Here is a 15,945-nt window from a genome sequence, read left to right on the forward strand (position 1 = left end):
CCCCCCCCCCCCCCCCCCCCCCGACTACAGCACATCACACCAGTACCAGTACCAACACCAGATTCCATACGATAGCCGCACTCGCGGAAACCAGATGCGAAAAAAAAGAAACAAAGAAAGAAAGAGAGTTTGTTGTTGCCCTCGTCTGACATAGCCTGAAGTACCATCTATGTACCTCGTACGATTATGCTCATGAGACTATGTATGTATGTATGTATATACATGACACAGCTTCCGTGGCAACACCATCATCACATCACATCACATCACTCCACAGCCAGACTCAAAAAGAAAAAGAAAAAGAAAACTTCCCATGAATTGGGAATTTCGCCAAAGCGCAAGGAAAAAGGAACATGCCACCACGCCGTTGGACAAACAACCATTGCCATAAGTACGGTGTACTGTGGGGAAAATAAAACTCAACTTCTCACCCAGTGGTAGTAGTAGCCAGTGCTACTTACTTACCTTGGCTATGCAGTTCGTTAGCTAGACGAGCACATGTAGAACAACAACAACAACAACAGCAACAGTAGCAGCAGCTTTCTACGTCGGTGCCGTTTAATTCCCTCACGCACTCACAAGAGGAGAGGGTTTTATTTTTCTTCTTGCCCCCATTGCACGCGCGTTCGTGCACATGCACTTGTGTAGATGTGAGTTTCGGCGTGTATAGCGTGTAGATGGATGCATGCATGCATCCATACTTAGCGCTACTGTAAGTAGTGCATCCCAAGACTGGAACCCAGATAGCGGCCTTTTGAAACTTAAACCTCATGGCCCTGTGGCTTGTGACCTGAGAACAAGCACAAGTGAGCAGTGTTATTTTAGTAGGTTTAGCAGACCGCATCTAGTAGCGGTGGCGCCGGCGCGCGGCGGACTCTTGTGGCTATGTGGCTCTGTGGCTCTCCGTGGGCTGTGTGTGGCTGTGGGCTGTGGCGGTGAATGTGGATACGTAGTGGTAGTGGTAGTGGTAGTGGTAAGTAGTGACAAACCCGCCCCCCCCATCCCCCTTCAAAAAAAACAATAGTCAGAGCAAAAGCTGAAATTGACGCAAAGTGGGGCGGATTGTACACTTAGCCTCTTTCTCTAGTGTAGTGCTAGCGCGCAAGACAGCCATCCCACTTTTTTTTCGCATGCAGCTTCCCCATCTGATCCACTCCACTTCTTCCCCCTCCCCCCCCCCCGGATTTTCCGCCGTCGCCACTAAGGTGTCATTTAGTGTGATGGCTACCAAACTTTTTTTTCCCTCCCTCCTTCTTTGCGCGACCCATTGTGTTTTTTTTGTGTGTGTGTGTGAGTGTGTTTGGCTTTGCCCACTTGAGAATTTTAGCACAGGCTGAGTATCTTTTACACTTGGTGTATCTGTATACGCACTTACTGTAGAGACACACACACACATACATACACATACACATACATACACACATATATATGTGTACACAAAAGCGGCCACCCTTACATTTCCAACCAAAACCCACCCCCCCCCTTCGCCCGCCCCGGAAATATTTACACGTCACTTACTCGTCACGTTTTTTTTTCTGTTTCTTTTCTAGTAAATCTTTTTCATATATATACATATATATATATATATATATATATGGGATATGAGGATTTGCATTAGCTAGCTAGTCCAAGTCCAAGGGGGGTGCGCGCGCATTTGCGTTGGAACCATGGCATGAAGCTAAGAGGCAAGGGAAATATACTTCTTTCTTGTCCTAGTGTTTGTTTGTCGGGTCTCACCGGACAATGGTTTCAAGTGGAGTCCGTCTCCAGCAGCTTCTGCAAGAGTGTCATCTAGATTGTGCCAGCACGGCAATGTTACGTCTGCCAGTGTTGGGGCCAAGCACGTGTGGGGTTAGATCGCCGGATTTTGCTTTGGGACATGAATCATCACGAGCGAGTTAGTGTCGCACTGGTGCATGTATCATGGCAAATGTGTGCGTGTGTGTGTGTGTGTGTTGTCAATCATAATCAAGATTGAATTTCATTGTTATTTGCTAAACCATCAAATAAACCTAGACTATGTGATTTCCCCCTGAATTGCACCACCCGCTAAGCAATAAGAAACAAAATGGTAAGGCCCTCTCTCGTGAGAGCAGGACGATTGCGTTCCGGGTATCAAGAAAAAGACTTTTGTTGATGACCCGAGGTTTGCGCCTGGCTCCTCGATGGTTGTGAATGTGATGTGTGTGTCGTAAAGAAAACTTTTTGTTGTGGTTTTACAGATGAATGCCTCCCCGGAAACGCCGTGCTGATGGGAAATGCTTGGACGAGAGAATCAGGACCAGCTCTCAATCGTGGTCGTAATAATCGTGTTGAATAGTGACAGAGAAGTGAAGCGGACAAGGAGATGCGCAGGCACTGGCAGGGCACTCTACTGGTGAGAGAATTGCCTGCTCAGACGCTGCCACGCGTGCTCCATGCTCTTGCGGACACCGTCCCGGTCGCACTCGACACTGGAAGCGCTAGAGGCTGAAGAGGCAGAGCTCTGGCGGTAGGTTCGGGGCTTCATCTCGTCGACAAGGTTTCCGGCGCCGCCACGGCCAATGTGATAGACGGGGGCTTGCTGAGAGCGAATGCGTTCTTGCTGTTGCAGCTCCTCGTCGAAGCTGAAGATGGCGCGCTCAGACCTCCTCATGTTGCCGGCACCGCCACGGCCAGTGGCGTAGATGGAGTTTGAGGGTGGAGGAGGCAGCTTGGTGCGGGATGCTGGGCCAGAGGCAGTAGGACCGGCAGTGACCTCAGTAGGCTTGATGCGCATGGCGTTGCCAGCGCCGCCGCGGCCAGAGTACATGTAGCTGGAGGCCGATGGGTGCGGCTCGCTGATGTGGAAGTTGACCATTTTGAAGGTAGGGGTGACTGCTAGTGAAATCGTGGGGTAGCGTCGGCAGCAATGTCTTTGTGCGTGCGGTAAGATGGATTGATGGCTGATGATGGTAGTGGTAGTGCCTGAGCAGAGCGTCTGGGGTAGAGGGTTTATATGACAAAGTGACCTGGACTGATCACGATGCCGTTTGTTACTCCTCACGGCACGACCAGGGTGCTTTCAGAGGAAAAAGCCCCCATGAGCAGGCTACCAGAATTTTCGGCGCCACGCAACGAACCAAGGCGCACGAGGCCTCGGCGAGACTTTGCAGTTAACGGCAAGCCAGAGATCATGCGTCCCCTACCAAGGCGAGAGAAGGAAATTTGGCAGCGCCCTGAATAGTTTACCATTACCCCCTCAAAACGCGGTGATTGGCCGGGCAGAGTTTCTCGGGGGTAAGAGATTGCCAGGGGACAGGTCAGGTGCAGCCGAGAGCCATACGCGGTACGATCGAGGCCATTACGCCATTGAAAGAAAGCGCCGGGGCTTGGGTCCGGTCACGGCCAGCCGAAGCTTGCAGTCGTCGCCCGTAGCGGGCGGTAGCCGAGGGGCTGAAAATTTGATCCATGGCGAACAATGTCACAGCCTGGGCCCATGTGCCAGCTTCCGCGAAGCGCCAGGCCATGCTTCCCGCCGGAGAATGTGGAGGCGGGAAGAGATTTTTGTGCTAGCCCTGCCTGCGCCGTCATGCAATGCCTGCGTGCGCGCGGCGTGGTGCCTGGCCGGGCTGCCATTGACGAGAGGCGGCCTGGCAGTCGTGTCGTGGTGCGCAATCTCTGATGGCGATGACGATGGCCGTGGCCGTGGGCAGCATGATGTGAGGCCTTGTCGCAGCTGCGACTGCGGCTGTTGCGTCGACGACAATGCCCATCATGGCCGTGCCGCCAGGGTGCTACCGCGTCTCGTGTCTGGCCCTGGGCGGCCTCGTCCGCAAAGGGATACCGTGCCCGGCGGCATCTTTGCTGCTCTGCTGACCACACGCACACGTCAAGCCCGAGCGTGCTACTTTCCTGAGGAGGCGGTGCGCATGACGTCGAGCATCGTGACGTCTGGGCGGCGGCGAGCGTGCGAGTAGTGACGGCGCATACATACGTGTACGTGTCCTGGGACGACCGGTGCAGTCCCCCTGTGATCAGGTACTGTGCCTGTGCCTGAGCCTGCAGCGCCCACGTCGTCGTTGCAGTCGCGGTCGTGAGTCGTGAATGGAGCCGGCGGGGACGGACAGCGCCATTGCCATCACACCATTGTCGACGAGATTTCACGATGCTTGGCAACGCACGCGCCCCTTGGACGTCGCGCCGTCGCCTCGCCTCGCCTCGCCCACTCCCATTACACATACTGTAATGTACATGCACACACACTCACGGCCCCCCCCCTCCACCCCGACCACAGTCGACGCGCACTCGTCGCTGCAGGCTGGCACGTTGTTTTTTCGTCGCTGCGCCCGGTCTGCGCTCCATAATCATTGCCATTGGGGTATTCCAAAGCGCTCACAAACGCCAGCCATGCACAACCGTCTCGCGCTGCAGCCCCCCCTCGTACAGATTACATAACCCCCCCTCCACCTCACCATGGCGCTTAAGTAACAGAAACGCACTGAAATGCGGGGGAAGCAGGCTACTCCAGTAGCTCTCCCGTTCAGGAGCCACGGCTACCGGCTGACACGTAGATCCGCCTTGTCCCAACCAAGCATGCAGCCCCCCAGGTTTTGTCCATGATGGTTGGCTTGACCCCCCCCCCCCCAGCCGTCGCATCCCCATTTCCATGACTAACTGTAACGTAACTGCGCTACCACGCTCCCATGCGCTGCCCTTCTCGAACCCAACCGCGGAGACAAACGGGACGACATCAAGCGCGTGCGGAGAAGGCCTGGCTGCCACAGGGGCGCACTGCACGGCGCGGTGCCTTATGCAAACTTGGTGTGGATAATATCGGGGTTTTCCTGCCACTCGTCCTTTTCTACCCACATCTGTATTCACGAGTCAGCCCAGCGCCTCTCCCCTTTTCCCCAGCCCACGCCCTACTTACCTTCTTGAACGTGCTCAGGCCCGCTAGAATGCTGCCGCCAGTCCACGTGGTGTAGATGCGCTCTGGCGGTGCTAGAATCTTAATCCTCATGTCCTTCACCGCCAGTCGTTGCACCTCGTGGAGCAGACGGTTTCCGAACCCCTTTGTTAGCGTAGACCCACCCGACAGCACAATGTTGCCGTATAGCGCCTTTCGTAGGTCCATGTCGGTTCGGTGAATGGCCTCGACGACAATCTGGTGCACACCGGGATACTCTAGCCCAATAATCTCCGGGTTGAAGAGGATTTCGGGGGCTCGGAAGCGCTCCGCACCAACCTAACGCCTGTCAGCTAGCATCCTCAACTCCACATGGCTGTGTGTACAACGCACCTTGAGTTTTTGTCCGTCCGGCAGCGTGTAGTCGATGCTCTTGCCCTCGGACCTCGACGACCCTGACCAGTCCTTCTCCTCCTTGGCGGGGTCCAGTGCCACATAGCCCGTCGCCTCCTTGATGTTCTTGACAGTCTCCTTCTCGGCGCTCGTGTGGAAGATACGGCCGCTTTTCCTGAGCAGCTGCTGGAAGTGCTCCGTGACGTCTCGGCCTGCCACGTCGATTCGCCGGATGCTGTTTGGTATCGCAAACCCTTGGAACACCGGAACCGCGTGCGACACGCCATCTCCCGAATCCAGCACGAGGCCCGTCGTCTTGCCCGACGCATATAGGGAGAGCACGGCTTGCACCGACGAGTAGAGGGCGGGCACGTTGAATGTCTCAAACAGAATCTGTGCCGCCGTGTCGCGGTTTTCTCGTGGATTCAGCGGAGGTTCTGTGAGAAGGACGGGGTGCTAGTTGTGTCGTCGTCAGCTCCATGCCCCTCCACCGTAGCAAATCGCCGCCTCTGCCCTAGCCGCACTCACATCTTCGCTGACGGTCCTCAAGCCCTCCGTGTAGACATACTGCCATATTCTCTCCATGTCATCCCAGTCTGTGACAATGCCGTGCTCCAATGGGTAGTTGATCTTGAACAGCCCCCTGTACTGTTGTGCCTGCGGCCCTATGAAGACGTCCCCCTCCAATGCGCCTGCCATTGTCCGCACATGCTTCGGCCTTCCTACATATGACGGAAAGAAGCATTTGGGCACATCCTCGCCTGCGAACCCGGCACGGATTGTGCCGCTGCCATTGTCTATTACAATGGGAGCATTGTGTAATCGGGAGCCCATGGCGCGGACTGGCGGGAGGAAAACGTCCTGGGATTTGCAGCGGCGAGCTTGCTTCGGCGATGGCTATACGTAGACGGTAGCTTTGGCGGGGCGGAGAGCGGTTGTCGTGGCTGCTTCCCCAGGCGGAGCTTCTTCTGAGTCGCGAAAGTTCACGACGCGCTTCGGCACCGTTGGCAGGGGTACCCTCACCGCATCACGTGCTGCCGCCTGCACCCCGACTTGTGGAGGGGCCTGTGACGCCATCGGTCGTCTTGTTTTGTTTTTGCTTTTTTTTTGAATCCATCCCTGTCGACAGCCTCCTCTGAGAATATGTTGAAACTGTACAGAAATATGGATGGTTGCCTCATTATCAATCCCGGACAGTATGGATCGACCCCGCGTCATCCGGCACCATGTAGCACTGATGCAGTCCAACATCGAACTTAAAATTATCATCTTTGGATTTCAGTCGTATCGGTCATACGAAGCATGTCTTCTGCTAAGCCGGCTCCAGTCCTCGAGGCCCTCACCAGCGCCCTCAATGTCCCAATCCAGAAGCGTGAGGATTCATTCTACGAGCCCAGGCAACAGGGCTACTATTCTCCATCTCCAGAGGGTACTTGGCAACTAGCACAGACAAATCAGACACATGCGCCAAATCACTCGCTGCCGGCCCTGAATAGAAGAAACATCCGTCTAATTTCCTGGAACATTGATGTCCTGACTCCGTTTCACGAGGAGCGGATGAGCGCGGCACTCACTTACCTCGATGAACTCGTCTTTTCGACACCACCTGACGTTGCCATTGTCGTTTTTCTTCAAGAGATGGGCACTTCCGACATGCAGCAGATACGGGAATCAGTGTGGATAAAGAAGCGTTTCTATCTCACTGATGTCGATGAGACAAGCTGGCTGAGCCCTTACTATGGCACCACCATGCTTGTAGACCGACGGCTGCAGATCAACTCTGTGTTTCGTGTACCGTGGTACAGTAAATTCGACAGAGATGGCTTGTTTGTCGACATTTGCATCTCAGAATCTGCTAAAGCGAATGCTAACCCGAGGTTCATACGGCTGTGTAATACCCACCTGGAGTCTCTGGTTGCAGATCCACCTGTTCGTCCTATCCAAATAGCAGTGGCCAGCCAGTATCTCCATCAAAGCAGTGTCTCGTGTGGTGTAGTGGCCGGCGACCTCAATGCTATACAGCCTTTTGATCGCACCCTGCACACGGAGAACAAACTCAATGATGCCTATCTCATGTGTGGTGGCAGCGAAGACAGTGAGGATGGATATACGTGGGGCCAGCAAGTCCCAGAAGCTCTCAGGAATAGATTCGGCTGCAGTAGAATGGATAAAATTTTGTACATGGGCTCAATCCAACCTACAAGTTTCGAGAGAATCGGTATTGATGTCAAGGTGGCGGAAGAGCATAGACAGAAGATGAGAGAAGCCGGACAGCTGGAATGGGTCACGGACCACTACGGTGTAATGGCTGATTTTGTGCTACTTGAGGGAGGGGAGTTGGGTCAGATAGGACAGTCAGCGATGCTGTGAGTGGATCATCTTGCCCTGTCACTCACGGTGGTTGTTTGAAAGAGACATGTTGAAATCAGACCGCTATGATCATTACTGAATACTGTAATTCCAGAACAGAGAATGTTAACAAAACTATACCACAGCACAAAGCCCACAATTGAAACTTCTCATAAGCGACCTACATAGCCAGCATGCAATGCAGTCTTGGATACCCGAGAACTCCAGCCTCCAAACCATCACTGTAAGAACTGCAACGGGCGCGGATTGCCCCAGTGATCACTAGGATTGAACCTCCAGCATCCCTTGTGCTTCCTGGAAAACCAGTACGCATTCAGCCACGGCACGATGAAGGGAACGGGAGGGAAATCAGCGCTGCCGGGATAGTTTCGGTCTATGCACCCCAGGACCAGCGGTATGACCAGTTTCTAGAAATCCTATAATCAGCGCTGCGTTATTGCAGGAGTGGGTTGATGGATGATAAAAAAGAGGCGTGTACGTACAGGATCAGCAGACTTTGCAAGCTCGTCGGCAACTTCCTTCATGATGCTCTGGACCTTGTTGCCATCGCACTTCTCAAGCCCTATCAGCGTGTCGATTTCGTCATGGAGATGCTGCGTCAGGAGAGGCGCAAAGCTGTCAATCAGCTTCTTGAGCTCCTGAGCGTTGTACTGTTGTGTGCCGGCTGCAACACCCTTGGCCCAGTCGACAGTCTTTGCCATTTGCGGCTCAAATCCATGGTGCTGCTCCACGTTCCCATGCATGTTGCACGGCTGGCCTGCTTCTTTTGCCAGCGCCTCGTACCGGGGGAAGATGGAGGTTTCTTCGCCCGAATGGTGGTGGTGAACGGCATCTGCCCATGCGCTTATGTACAGCATGAAGTCTGCGACATCTTTTGGATCCTTGAAAAAGGGAGCCTGGAGGTAGATGGCGTTTAGACCGCGAAGGATCACGTTATGGGCGTTTGCCATTTCGATGCATACGCTCATGACGCCGGGGTTGACACATGTCTGTGCGCCAGGTTGGCCAGGAATTTTGACGAGAGCAAATGGCCCATCGGCCCATATGGCAGGTGTTGCTTTGGTTGCCATTTTCCTGGATATGGTGCTGTAGAAGTGCGATTATCGGATAGGGCCATATCGAGGCCTTCCTATTTAAACTTGCGTGGTGATAAAGGCATGCCATCTCTTCGACTCAAGTTGCACGCCTTACCGATATTCTTGTCCAGTGACAAGAGTATGTATGCCATTGTTACGACTCAAGCTGCACGCCTTACCAATGTTCTCATCTGGCATTCGACGATGGAAATGACGTACGCCCCGTTGTTGGATCCACATGGTAGATCTATGTAAGCCGTATACTGCTTAGGGTTGCGCCATCTGGCTTACCGTAAGACTCACGCTCTCAATACTTGAAATTGCTAAGTGGCTCTACGCCATGCGTGGACAACGAACCAGCCTTGCCGGGAATAGGCTTGGGCGAATCCAGAGTCTGAGAAGCGCCCCGCCAATTCATCCAGGGTGTAGCGCCCATTTTTCCAGACCGGAATAATTGCTTGATACAACCAGAGCGAGAGAATATGCGCGTATAATCTCGGTTGCTGATCTCCTGGCGCACAAATTAGACGACCTTGGTAGTGGTGTCAAAAGCCTAGTTCAACGGGCATGGATCGTTCGTGAATTATGTCCAGCTCCAAGGCCAAGCGTTTGCAGATCAACGACATGTTAAACAGGAATAACTAAGCGTTGGGATAGATTGGACTGTTGTCTTGCATTGTCGAAGATGCAGAAGAGGCATGGCCAATCGCACACGCCTGAAAATGAGCGCAAGACTAGCGTCTTGGCAGCTGATACTCCTCCTTCTAGGTCAACCCAGAGCCACCACCTTGTTGTTTCATCGACATTGCCAAAAACAGGCATTATGGATATTTTGCCGGTATCCCGAGAGTCGTCAGCCCGAGAAGTATCATTGTCTCTATACTGGCCCTTTACCATGTGCTCAACAACCACAGCGATGCTGCACAAGACCAACGCCTTTGCGAGAATTGGATGAAAAGTCAGTGTGAGAGTCTCGGCGACTGTTGGAAATATGTGGCTGACTGATGCTGGTAAACTTTAAGTCCATGGCAGGGATGGCATACATGACTGGGAATCGTCGGGTGCATGGGTCATTTACCCCAACCCAGCCATCTCAATTCACGTACATGCATTGGTCCTCTGGCGGGTTGCCGGATATGCAGTCACGTTGAACATGCCACCATGGGTTCAGCGCTCTTTTGTACCGTCCGCGATGCCGCGTGAGATATCTCAGCCTATCCACTGGAGCATTCTTGTCGACAGCCCCTCGAATAAGAAAACATGCGCAATCAGTTGCTCGTCATCCCAGACGCACGGCTCGTCTCCCCGTCCTAACGTGTAGTGGTAATATACATGCAATAGATTATGTCAAGCGCATGCCCCGGCTATAAATTTACTACTAGATTTGGCATACACCGCGCAGTGATATGACTGGCTACCTTTGCTGCTTATGTTCTGGGCTCCGTCTTTCTCCAGTCTATCGCCTCCGGCTTACTGCCGGTCTGACCTTTACTTGCCCTTTTTATTGGCTCAACAAGACCCTAAATACCTCTTTATTCCCGTACGTCCACAGCCACTCCCACTCGTCCTAACGCGCGCACCCGGATTCGCCGTCACCATGAAGCTCGCCCTACTTGCCAGCGTTTTGGCCGCAGCTGCCCTTGCAACGTCACTCGCCAAAAGGCAGGCAACCGACACGGGCAAGTCGGATACATGGCAGCCAGCAGCCAGCACCAAGGCCACCTGCGATACAACATGTGGCAAGCATATCAGCTTCATGCGAGGCCCCCAAATCGAGACTGTCATCAACAATGCATGCGCTGCCATGATGCCCCCCTGCGCTTACAGCGCTCGTCAAGCGGAGCCCATCATATGCACACAAACTATCGACTTCAAGCTTGATGGACCCAAGAACAGCACACAACATGCCAACGTACTTGACCACGATGGAAACAGTATCATCGGCTGGGACGTCAAGTGTAAGCATCTATGAGTAGTCCGGTACTTCCGACTATGCTAACTACGTATCGCAGTTGATGTAACACCTGCTGCCCAGCCCAAGGATTCACCCGGCGTCTTCTGGCAAGTAAATGACTGCTACGGCTACTTTGCCAACCTTCTTCAGAAGCAGGGGCCCGACGGCTGCTATAGTGCTGTCGGCTCTGGTGTTGGCAGCATCACAGTCGGCGGCGACAGCACGTTGGCAGGCACAGTGTTCAAAGTTAGCATTGTTGCCAGGACGGCTTCTTAATGAATTCTGCTATTCGCTTATCCCGTCATCCGTCTCTTCTTCCAAGATGAACCCATTCCAAGCTAAAGACGACTGTATCATATCTTCACAACTTCATATTCCCAAACAATATCAAATCCATCGCCAGATTTCCTCAAAGGCGACCTCAGATGCTCAGCTCTCGCATAGCATCCGACCAATCAAACCTATCAAAATCAGACAATCAATCTGACCCCCTTTTCCACTGTCTTTCAAAAAGCAAACGAAAAGTAGCAAATATGATATAAAACGCCGCATATGTCGCCGCGTTTGCTCATTGGCTCGCTCAATCGCATCATCATTCTAAATAACCACATCAGTACGCACAATAGCTTGGCCAAGGTCTTTTCGATCCGATTCGTTGCTGCCAGGGTAATTTAGGCATGGGCGAAAGACCCTGATTCTACTTGAATGGCAGTATCCCGATATTCAAAAATAATTGCCAAAGTGACGCAACCGACAGTAGTCAATGGAAAGGCAAGATGACTATGTTTATTCTCCTGAATGCAATGGATTGTATAGGGCTTATGGCGAGAATTATATGTATACTGTACTGTGAGATGTGTATAGCTCTTTTGGGGTCTTGTTCCATCGAGTAATGAGTTGATGATGCAATACCAGAATAAGGTAACTTTGCTATTCGGAATCTGGTAAGTAGTAAGTATTTGTAAGAAAACCTTGTTGTGAGCCTTGGCTATGTTAAACTACGCAGATATACCTCTTGGCATCACTGGAACTAGTTATAGTAAAACCTCCCTTGATATTAGTAAATACACAGTCAGTTCAAAGGTCGTAGAAAACTACGTAGGTACGCTGCATTTCTTGAAGTACCTACGGGCAGAGTATTCCAAATTATATCTGTTTCAAGGCGCTTTCCGTGATTAAAGCGATGGCGCAAAAAGACATCAGCAACCAATCAATACATTATAACTGGCGGGAAACTTACTCATCCATATTCCTCTAGTTCCTTATTCCAACAGTCTCTGTATAGAGCTCGGAACAAAAGTACGGTCAAAATGCGGCAAAACACATGTCATGCCATCGCCAAGCCGGCACCCACGTCACCATCCGGCCGTCGTCATCGCCCAACCCAGCCTCGCATCGTGAACATCGGTTCCCACCCGTAGCTACGCTAACAACAAGTATCTCGTGAATTTAGTAATGTACTCAGGAACCGAGGCCATCTGAGCCTATGGATCAACGCCAGGGGCCAAGTCTGGGGCACTTGGCAACCTCGGATGTTTGCCTTGTGCAGACGGCATGTATGCACCCTACTTTCTAAACTTTGAACAGCGTGGCTGGGGGCAATGTGTCCTGCTAAATGGTACCGTGAAGACAGGGGTCTGGATAAGTATAAGCCAACTCCGTAACACCCACATCGCTTGCACCATCCACTCTACAATTCCAACTGCGAATCCAAATCCAAAATGCGCATCGCAAGCACCATTCTCGCCTTGACGTCCGCTGCCTCAGGCATGCTCTTCCCTCGCGCCGATGCCTCCACCAACGACACGACACCTTCCAGCCCCAATGTTGTCGCAGCACACTACGACGGATCCTGTTTCTACCCTGTGCCCGATCCCACGTTCAATCTCAACAAGTACCTCGGGACGTGGTACCAGGTTGCCGGCACGCCATTCGGACCTACCGCGGGCGCGCGCTGCGTAACGGCCAACTACAAACTCAATGTAAGATTTACATACATATCAACAACCTGTAGCCTAGCGGGGACAATGCTAACCATCAAGCCAGGACAACGGTACAGTCCGTGTTCTGAACAGCGCTGCAGCGGGTCCTTCAACCTTTAGTATCACTGGCACAGCCACACCCGTGGATCCTGCATACGGCCTCGCAGGAGCTTTCAAAGTCGAGTTTCCCAACACGCTTTCGCAGGACGGCGATTGTCGCGGCCCCAACTACATTGTCCAAGGTACGTTGTAGAATTTAAGTCTTGATAGGTGAACTCGGACAAAAAAAAGCTGATATCAGAACCCAGACTACGCTGTTGATTGGGCGATTGTGCAGACGCAGAAATGGAATACGCTGTATATTCTAAGCCGTGTGCGCCAGCCATCCGAGGAGGGCATTCAGGCGTGGATTGATAGGGCTGTGGCGTTTGGATCAAATAGAGAGGCTATTATTAGGTTTAATCAGACGGGGTGTGAGGGCATGAATGCGCAGATGTAGGGAGGTGGTAGGAATGGCGATGGTAACTATATCGTATAGGAAGAAAGAATAGTATGCAAAATGAAATGCGTCCATACTTAACATGCAGTACAATAGTCAGCTCCCTTGGTCCTTTCTTTTTCTTGTTTGGATACTGGAATGCATTGGTATTGGCTGTTAGTCGTTTGTAAGAGTTGGATTAAACCAACGAGACGAGACGTAAGCTTGCAGGTTTGTTCACCCCAGTGGACATTAGCTTCGAAGTGTTGGTGCGTTTGCAGTTATAGGAGACATCTCTATGTAAGTAAATTGAGATGTTAGCGAATTCGCCTAGTAGTATCTAGATTAATATGGCACTAGTTGTGAGTGCTGACGGACATGAGAGGCCCTGAGAAGGAAAACCCGCAAGGCCAAACCACGGGCTGAAATTCAATCAAACGCACATCACTGGAATACTGGCCGCTGCTCAGCATGAGCATCTGACTTTGGCATCTGAACAACCTGTTGCGGCCATTGTGGAACAGGTTGATACCCCGGCCCCCCATGCTGCGCCGGTTGCATAGGCCATTGCTGTACAGGCTGCTGGTTCCATTGTCCTGCTGGCGGCCCACCATACGGCGCCTGCGGTCCTTGCGATTGCATCTCATACATGCCACGGAACCCAGCGTACCTGCCCTTGCCACCAGACACCCACTTGATGCCACCCCTGGACCTGACAATCACCCAGAGACTTCCAAGTACGCAAATGGCAGCGAGAGCCATGGCCAACAGGAGATAACGCATTGCCTGCGTAGTACCACACACAGATCCAGCCCAACCCTCGCGTGGAAAGAACTTGTTGATCTCGCATGCCCACGTCTCCCTCGTATGCTCTTGGTTTGGAGCGCTTGCATCCTTGTACGTCTTCCAGGTTGCGTCGCCCGCCTGAACAGACGTTGCATAGCCAAAGACTGCCACGCTGCCGGCCGCCATCATGACATTCAGCACCAGCACGACCCAAACCCACATCCGCTCATGCCGTGCGGTGCCTTGGACTTTTTTCAACTGCCATATGCCCGATAGACTCAGCCCAGCCACCACATACGCCACCAAGCATGCCACCGAAATTGCAACCCCAGGCCCGATTTTGGTGAGAATCGTGACTTCAATTGCGGCGCTGTTGTCAGGGGGGTGCAGATCGATTTGGAAGTTTGCGTCGAGAGGATTGCTGTCAACCCGGTTGTAGAACTTGTTTCTGGACACGCGGTCGAGAACGTTGATTATGGCGGCGATGGGGAAGAGTAGGAAAAGAGGTGGTGCGAGAAGGAGGACGGTGCGGCCGCCATTGGATACGGGCATTGCGGCTGTGGCTGTGGCTGTGGGTGCGCGCTGAGGGCAAAAAGTATTGTGTAGATGATGATACTAGCAATAGGAAATGAGTGTCAGAAGAAGAGGACAGGTCCCCTTTTCAAAGAGGATGGCCAGACTGCGGTATCGGTATGGCAGGGCAGTTTAGCGGTGGTCGCATTGACAAGGGACGCCTAACTCTGCGCTTGGGCGTACTTAGACACAGCTATGCTTGGCAACCGCGAGAGAGTTAGCGGGCTTCAGCGCGACTGTTTTGATGGTTGTAGGATACCACGTCGCGATGTGTTGGCACAGCCACCTTAGTTGACACAGCCACTTAGCAGTATGTGTTGGAGCCGGTGCGCGTCTGCTGGGGAAGGGCCGACCCTCTCAGGGCCTAGCCTGAGGACACCGCTGAGCTTCATACTCCACACTCCCACATTAGCAGGAAAAATTAACCAAAAAAAATAAAAAAAACATGCAACAGCGACGATTCGCCAGTGGTCACCCACCTGACTACTGAGTCGCCGGTAAACTGCTTGTGTAGGCTAGATCTGACGGGATGGCCAATATTCAATTTCCTGTGGTCGCATGTGATGGACTAGGTGCGTATGTCCAATATATACCACGTGATTTCCTAGAGTTAACGAACATAGCGACCTTCACGCGCTCACTTGTCGTATTTTGGTTGCAAAGCGGAAACACTGATGACTGCGCCGCGCTAATAGCAACACGTTTGAAATCACTTCATTCCAGCTAAGAACAAATGTTTAGAGTAGCTTCCTAGTTTATTATTGTCTCATAGTAACACAGTCGTCTTGGTAGTATTTCTTAGAGCGGGTGCGCCTGCTAACCCTCTCGTGCGCTAGCCTGAGAGGACACTAGAAATATCTCGGCTGAATCTTCCCGATGTAGAAACTTAACCTTGCTATTCTACTTGCCCGTAAAGCTGTTCGCACTGAGATGCTATCACGTGAAAAGAAAAGAGTATTATTCTAACTACCCTGGAGCATAAAAATAAGCGCCAATACACACCTTTCCAGAGTAGTAAGTCAACTAACCGCTTAGCTGTAGTCTGTTTGACCTTTGCCTATCGGATGTTGTCTGCTAATGGATTGCCCAGTAACTTTAACGTGGTTCACAAGTGAGTCGCTAACCCAAGCAAGTCGCTAACGCCCTACTACTACATCTACATCAACACGTTATTATAGTTTTTTATTATAGTTAATAAACTATTATAATATACTAAATTAATCATTAGAATTACTACTATTACTTACACTATTTATCTTAACTATATGTAACGGGCTGAACGCCCTTTAGATAGCTCCTCGATGGAATCTCGGTCAAGCAGCAGACGCCAGGTCTTACTCTGCAACCCGGCATCTGTGCGAGGCCTGAGCGGCGCCCAGACGACGCGCTCAGACACTTGGTGCAACCTTTCTCCGACAAGTAAATAAACACCACGCAAGTAGACTCTATAGCTCTCTATCGAATAC

General features: G+C 52.0%; 7 protein-coding genes across 7 annotated transcripts; 3 read left to right on the top strand and 4 right to left on the bottom strand.

Annotated features, from left to right (window-relative positions):
• Positions 1-1,957: 1,957 nt before the first annotated feature.
• Positions 1,958-2,963, bottom strand: SETTUDRAFT_168787 (uncharacterized protein). Its single transcript, XM_008026306.1, has one exon. It carries the CDS (start codon positions 2,837-2,839, stop codon positions 2,372-2,374), a length of 468 nt encoding a protein of 155 aa, XP_008024497.1. The 5' UTR covers positions 2,840-2,963; the 3' UTR covers positions 1,958-2,371.
• Positions 2,964-4,606: 1,643 nt separating this feature from the next.
• On the bottom strand, positions 4,607-6,094 carry SETTUDRAFT_150154 (uncharacterized protein; the record flags this gene model as incomplete). Its single annotated transcript, XM_008026307.1, has 4 exons — positions 4,607-4,832; positions 4,892-5,206; positions 5,261-5,716; positions 5,789-6,094. 4 exons carry the CDS (start codon positions 6,092-6,094, stop codon positions 4,770-4,772), a joined length of 1,140 nt encoding a protein of 379 aa, XP_008024498.1. The 3' UTR covers positions 4,607-4,769.
• A 468-nt stretch (positions 6,095-6,562) lies between these two features.
• SETTUDRAFT_176976 (uncharacterized protein) lies at positions 6,563-7,731 on the top strand (the record flags this gene model as incomplete). The annotated part of the gene is made up of 1 exon (XM_008026308.1): positions 6,563-7,731. The coding sequence occupies one exon, from the start codon at positions 6,563-6,565 to the stop codon at positions 7,628-7,630; it is 1,068 nt and encodes a 355-aa protein (XP_008024499.1). The 3' UTR covers positions 7,631-7,731.
• Positions 7,732-7,798: 67 nt separating this feature from the next.
• On the bottom strand, positions 7,799-8,700 carry SETTUDRAFT_130420 (uncharacterized protein; the record flags this gene model as incomplete). Its single annotated transcript, XM_008026309.1, has 2 exons — positions 7,799-8,037; positions 8,113-8,700. The coding sequence occupies 2 exons, from the start codon at positions 8,698-8,700 to the stop codon at positions 7,849-7,851; spliced, it is 777 nt and encodes a 258-aa protein (XP_008024500.1). The 3' UTR covers positions 7,799-7,848.
• Positions 8,701-10,286: 1,586 nt separating this feature from the next.
• On the top strand, positions 10,287-11,039 carry SETTUDRAFT_168789 (uncharacterized protein). Its single transcript, XM_008026310.1, has 2 exons — positions 10,287-10,664; positions 10,719-11,039. Exons 1-2 carry the CDS (start codon positions 10,304-10,306, stop codon positions 10,934-10,936), a joined length of 579 nt encoding a protein of 192 aa, XP_008024501.1. The 5' UTR covers positions 10,287-10,303; the 3' UTR covers positions 10,937-11,039.
• A 1,366-nt stretch (positions 11,040-12,405) lies between these two features.
• Positions 12,406-13,204, top strand: SETTUDRAFT_130426 (uncharacterized protein). The gene is made up of 3 exons (XM_008026311.1): positions 12,406-12,642; positions 12,707-12,884; positions 12,951-13,204. The coding sequence occupies exons 1-3, from the start codon at positions 12,430-12,432 to the stop codon at positions 13,139-13,141; spliced, it is 582 nt and encodes a 193-aa protein (XP_008024502.1). The 5' UTR covers positions 12,406-12,429; the 3' UTR covers positions 13,142-13,204.
• A 230-nt stretch (positions 13,205-13,434) lies between these two features.
• Positions 13,435-14,376, bottom strand: SETTUDRAFT_168791 (uncharacterized protein). The gene has a single exon (XM_008026312.1). The coding sequence runs from the start codon at positions 14,126-14,128 to the stop codon at positions 13,565-13,567; it is 564 nt and encodes a 187-aa protein (XP_008024503.1). The 5' UTR covers positions 14,129-14,376; the 3' UTR covers positions 13,435-13,564.
• Between the last annotated feature and the right edge of the window lie 1,569 nt (positions 14,377-15,945).

Source organism: Exserohilum turcica (assembly GCF_000359705.1).
Source record: "Exserohilum turcica Et28A unplaced genomic scaffold SETTUscaffold_17, whole genome shotgun sequence".
In the NCBI taxonomy this organism is placed as follows: domain Eukaryota; kingdom Fungi; phylum Ascomycota; class Dothideomycetes; order Pleosporales; family Pleosporaceae; genus Exserohilum; species Exserohilum turcicum.

What these genes read in the sequence shown, in the direction of transcription:
- SETTUDRAFT_130426 (XM_008026311.1), top strand. Translation starts at nt 12,430, where the DNA reads ATGCTCTTCCCTCGCGCCGATGCCTCCACCAACGACACGACACCTTCC. An exon ending in CGGCCAACTACAAACTCAAT is followed by an intron (nt 12,643 to 12,706) that starts GTAAGATTTACA and finishes CCATCAAGCCAG; the next exon opens with GACAACGGTACAGTCCGTGT. An exon ending in CCCCAACTACATTGTCCAAG is followed by an intron (nt 12,885 to 12,950) that starts GTACGTTGTAGA and finishes ATCAGAACCCAG; the next exon opens with ACTACGCTGTTGATTGGGCG.
- SETTUDRAFT_168787 (XM_008026306.1), bottom strand. Translation starts at nt 2,839, where the DNA reads ATGGTCAACTTCCACATCAGCGAGCCGCACCCATCGGCCTCCAGCTAC.
- SETTUDRAFT_168791 (XM_008026312.1), bottom strand. Translation starts at nt 14,128, where the DNA reads ATGTGGGTTTGGGTCGTGCTGGTGCTGAATGTCATGATGGCGGCCGGC.
- SETTUDRAFT_168789 (XM_008026310.1), top strand. Translation starts at nt 10,304, where the DNA reads ATGAAGCTCGCCCTACTTGCCAGCGTTTTGGCCGCAGCTGCCCTTGCA. An exon ending in CATCGGCTGGGACGTCAAGT is followed by an intron (nt 10,665 to 10,718) that starts GTAAGCATCTAT and finishes TACGTATCGCAG; the next exon opens with TTGATGTAACACCTGCTGCC.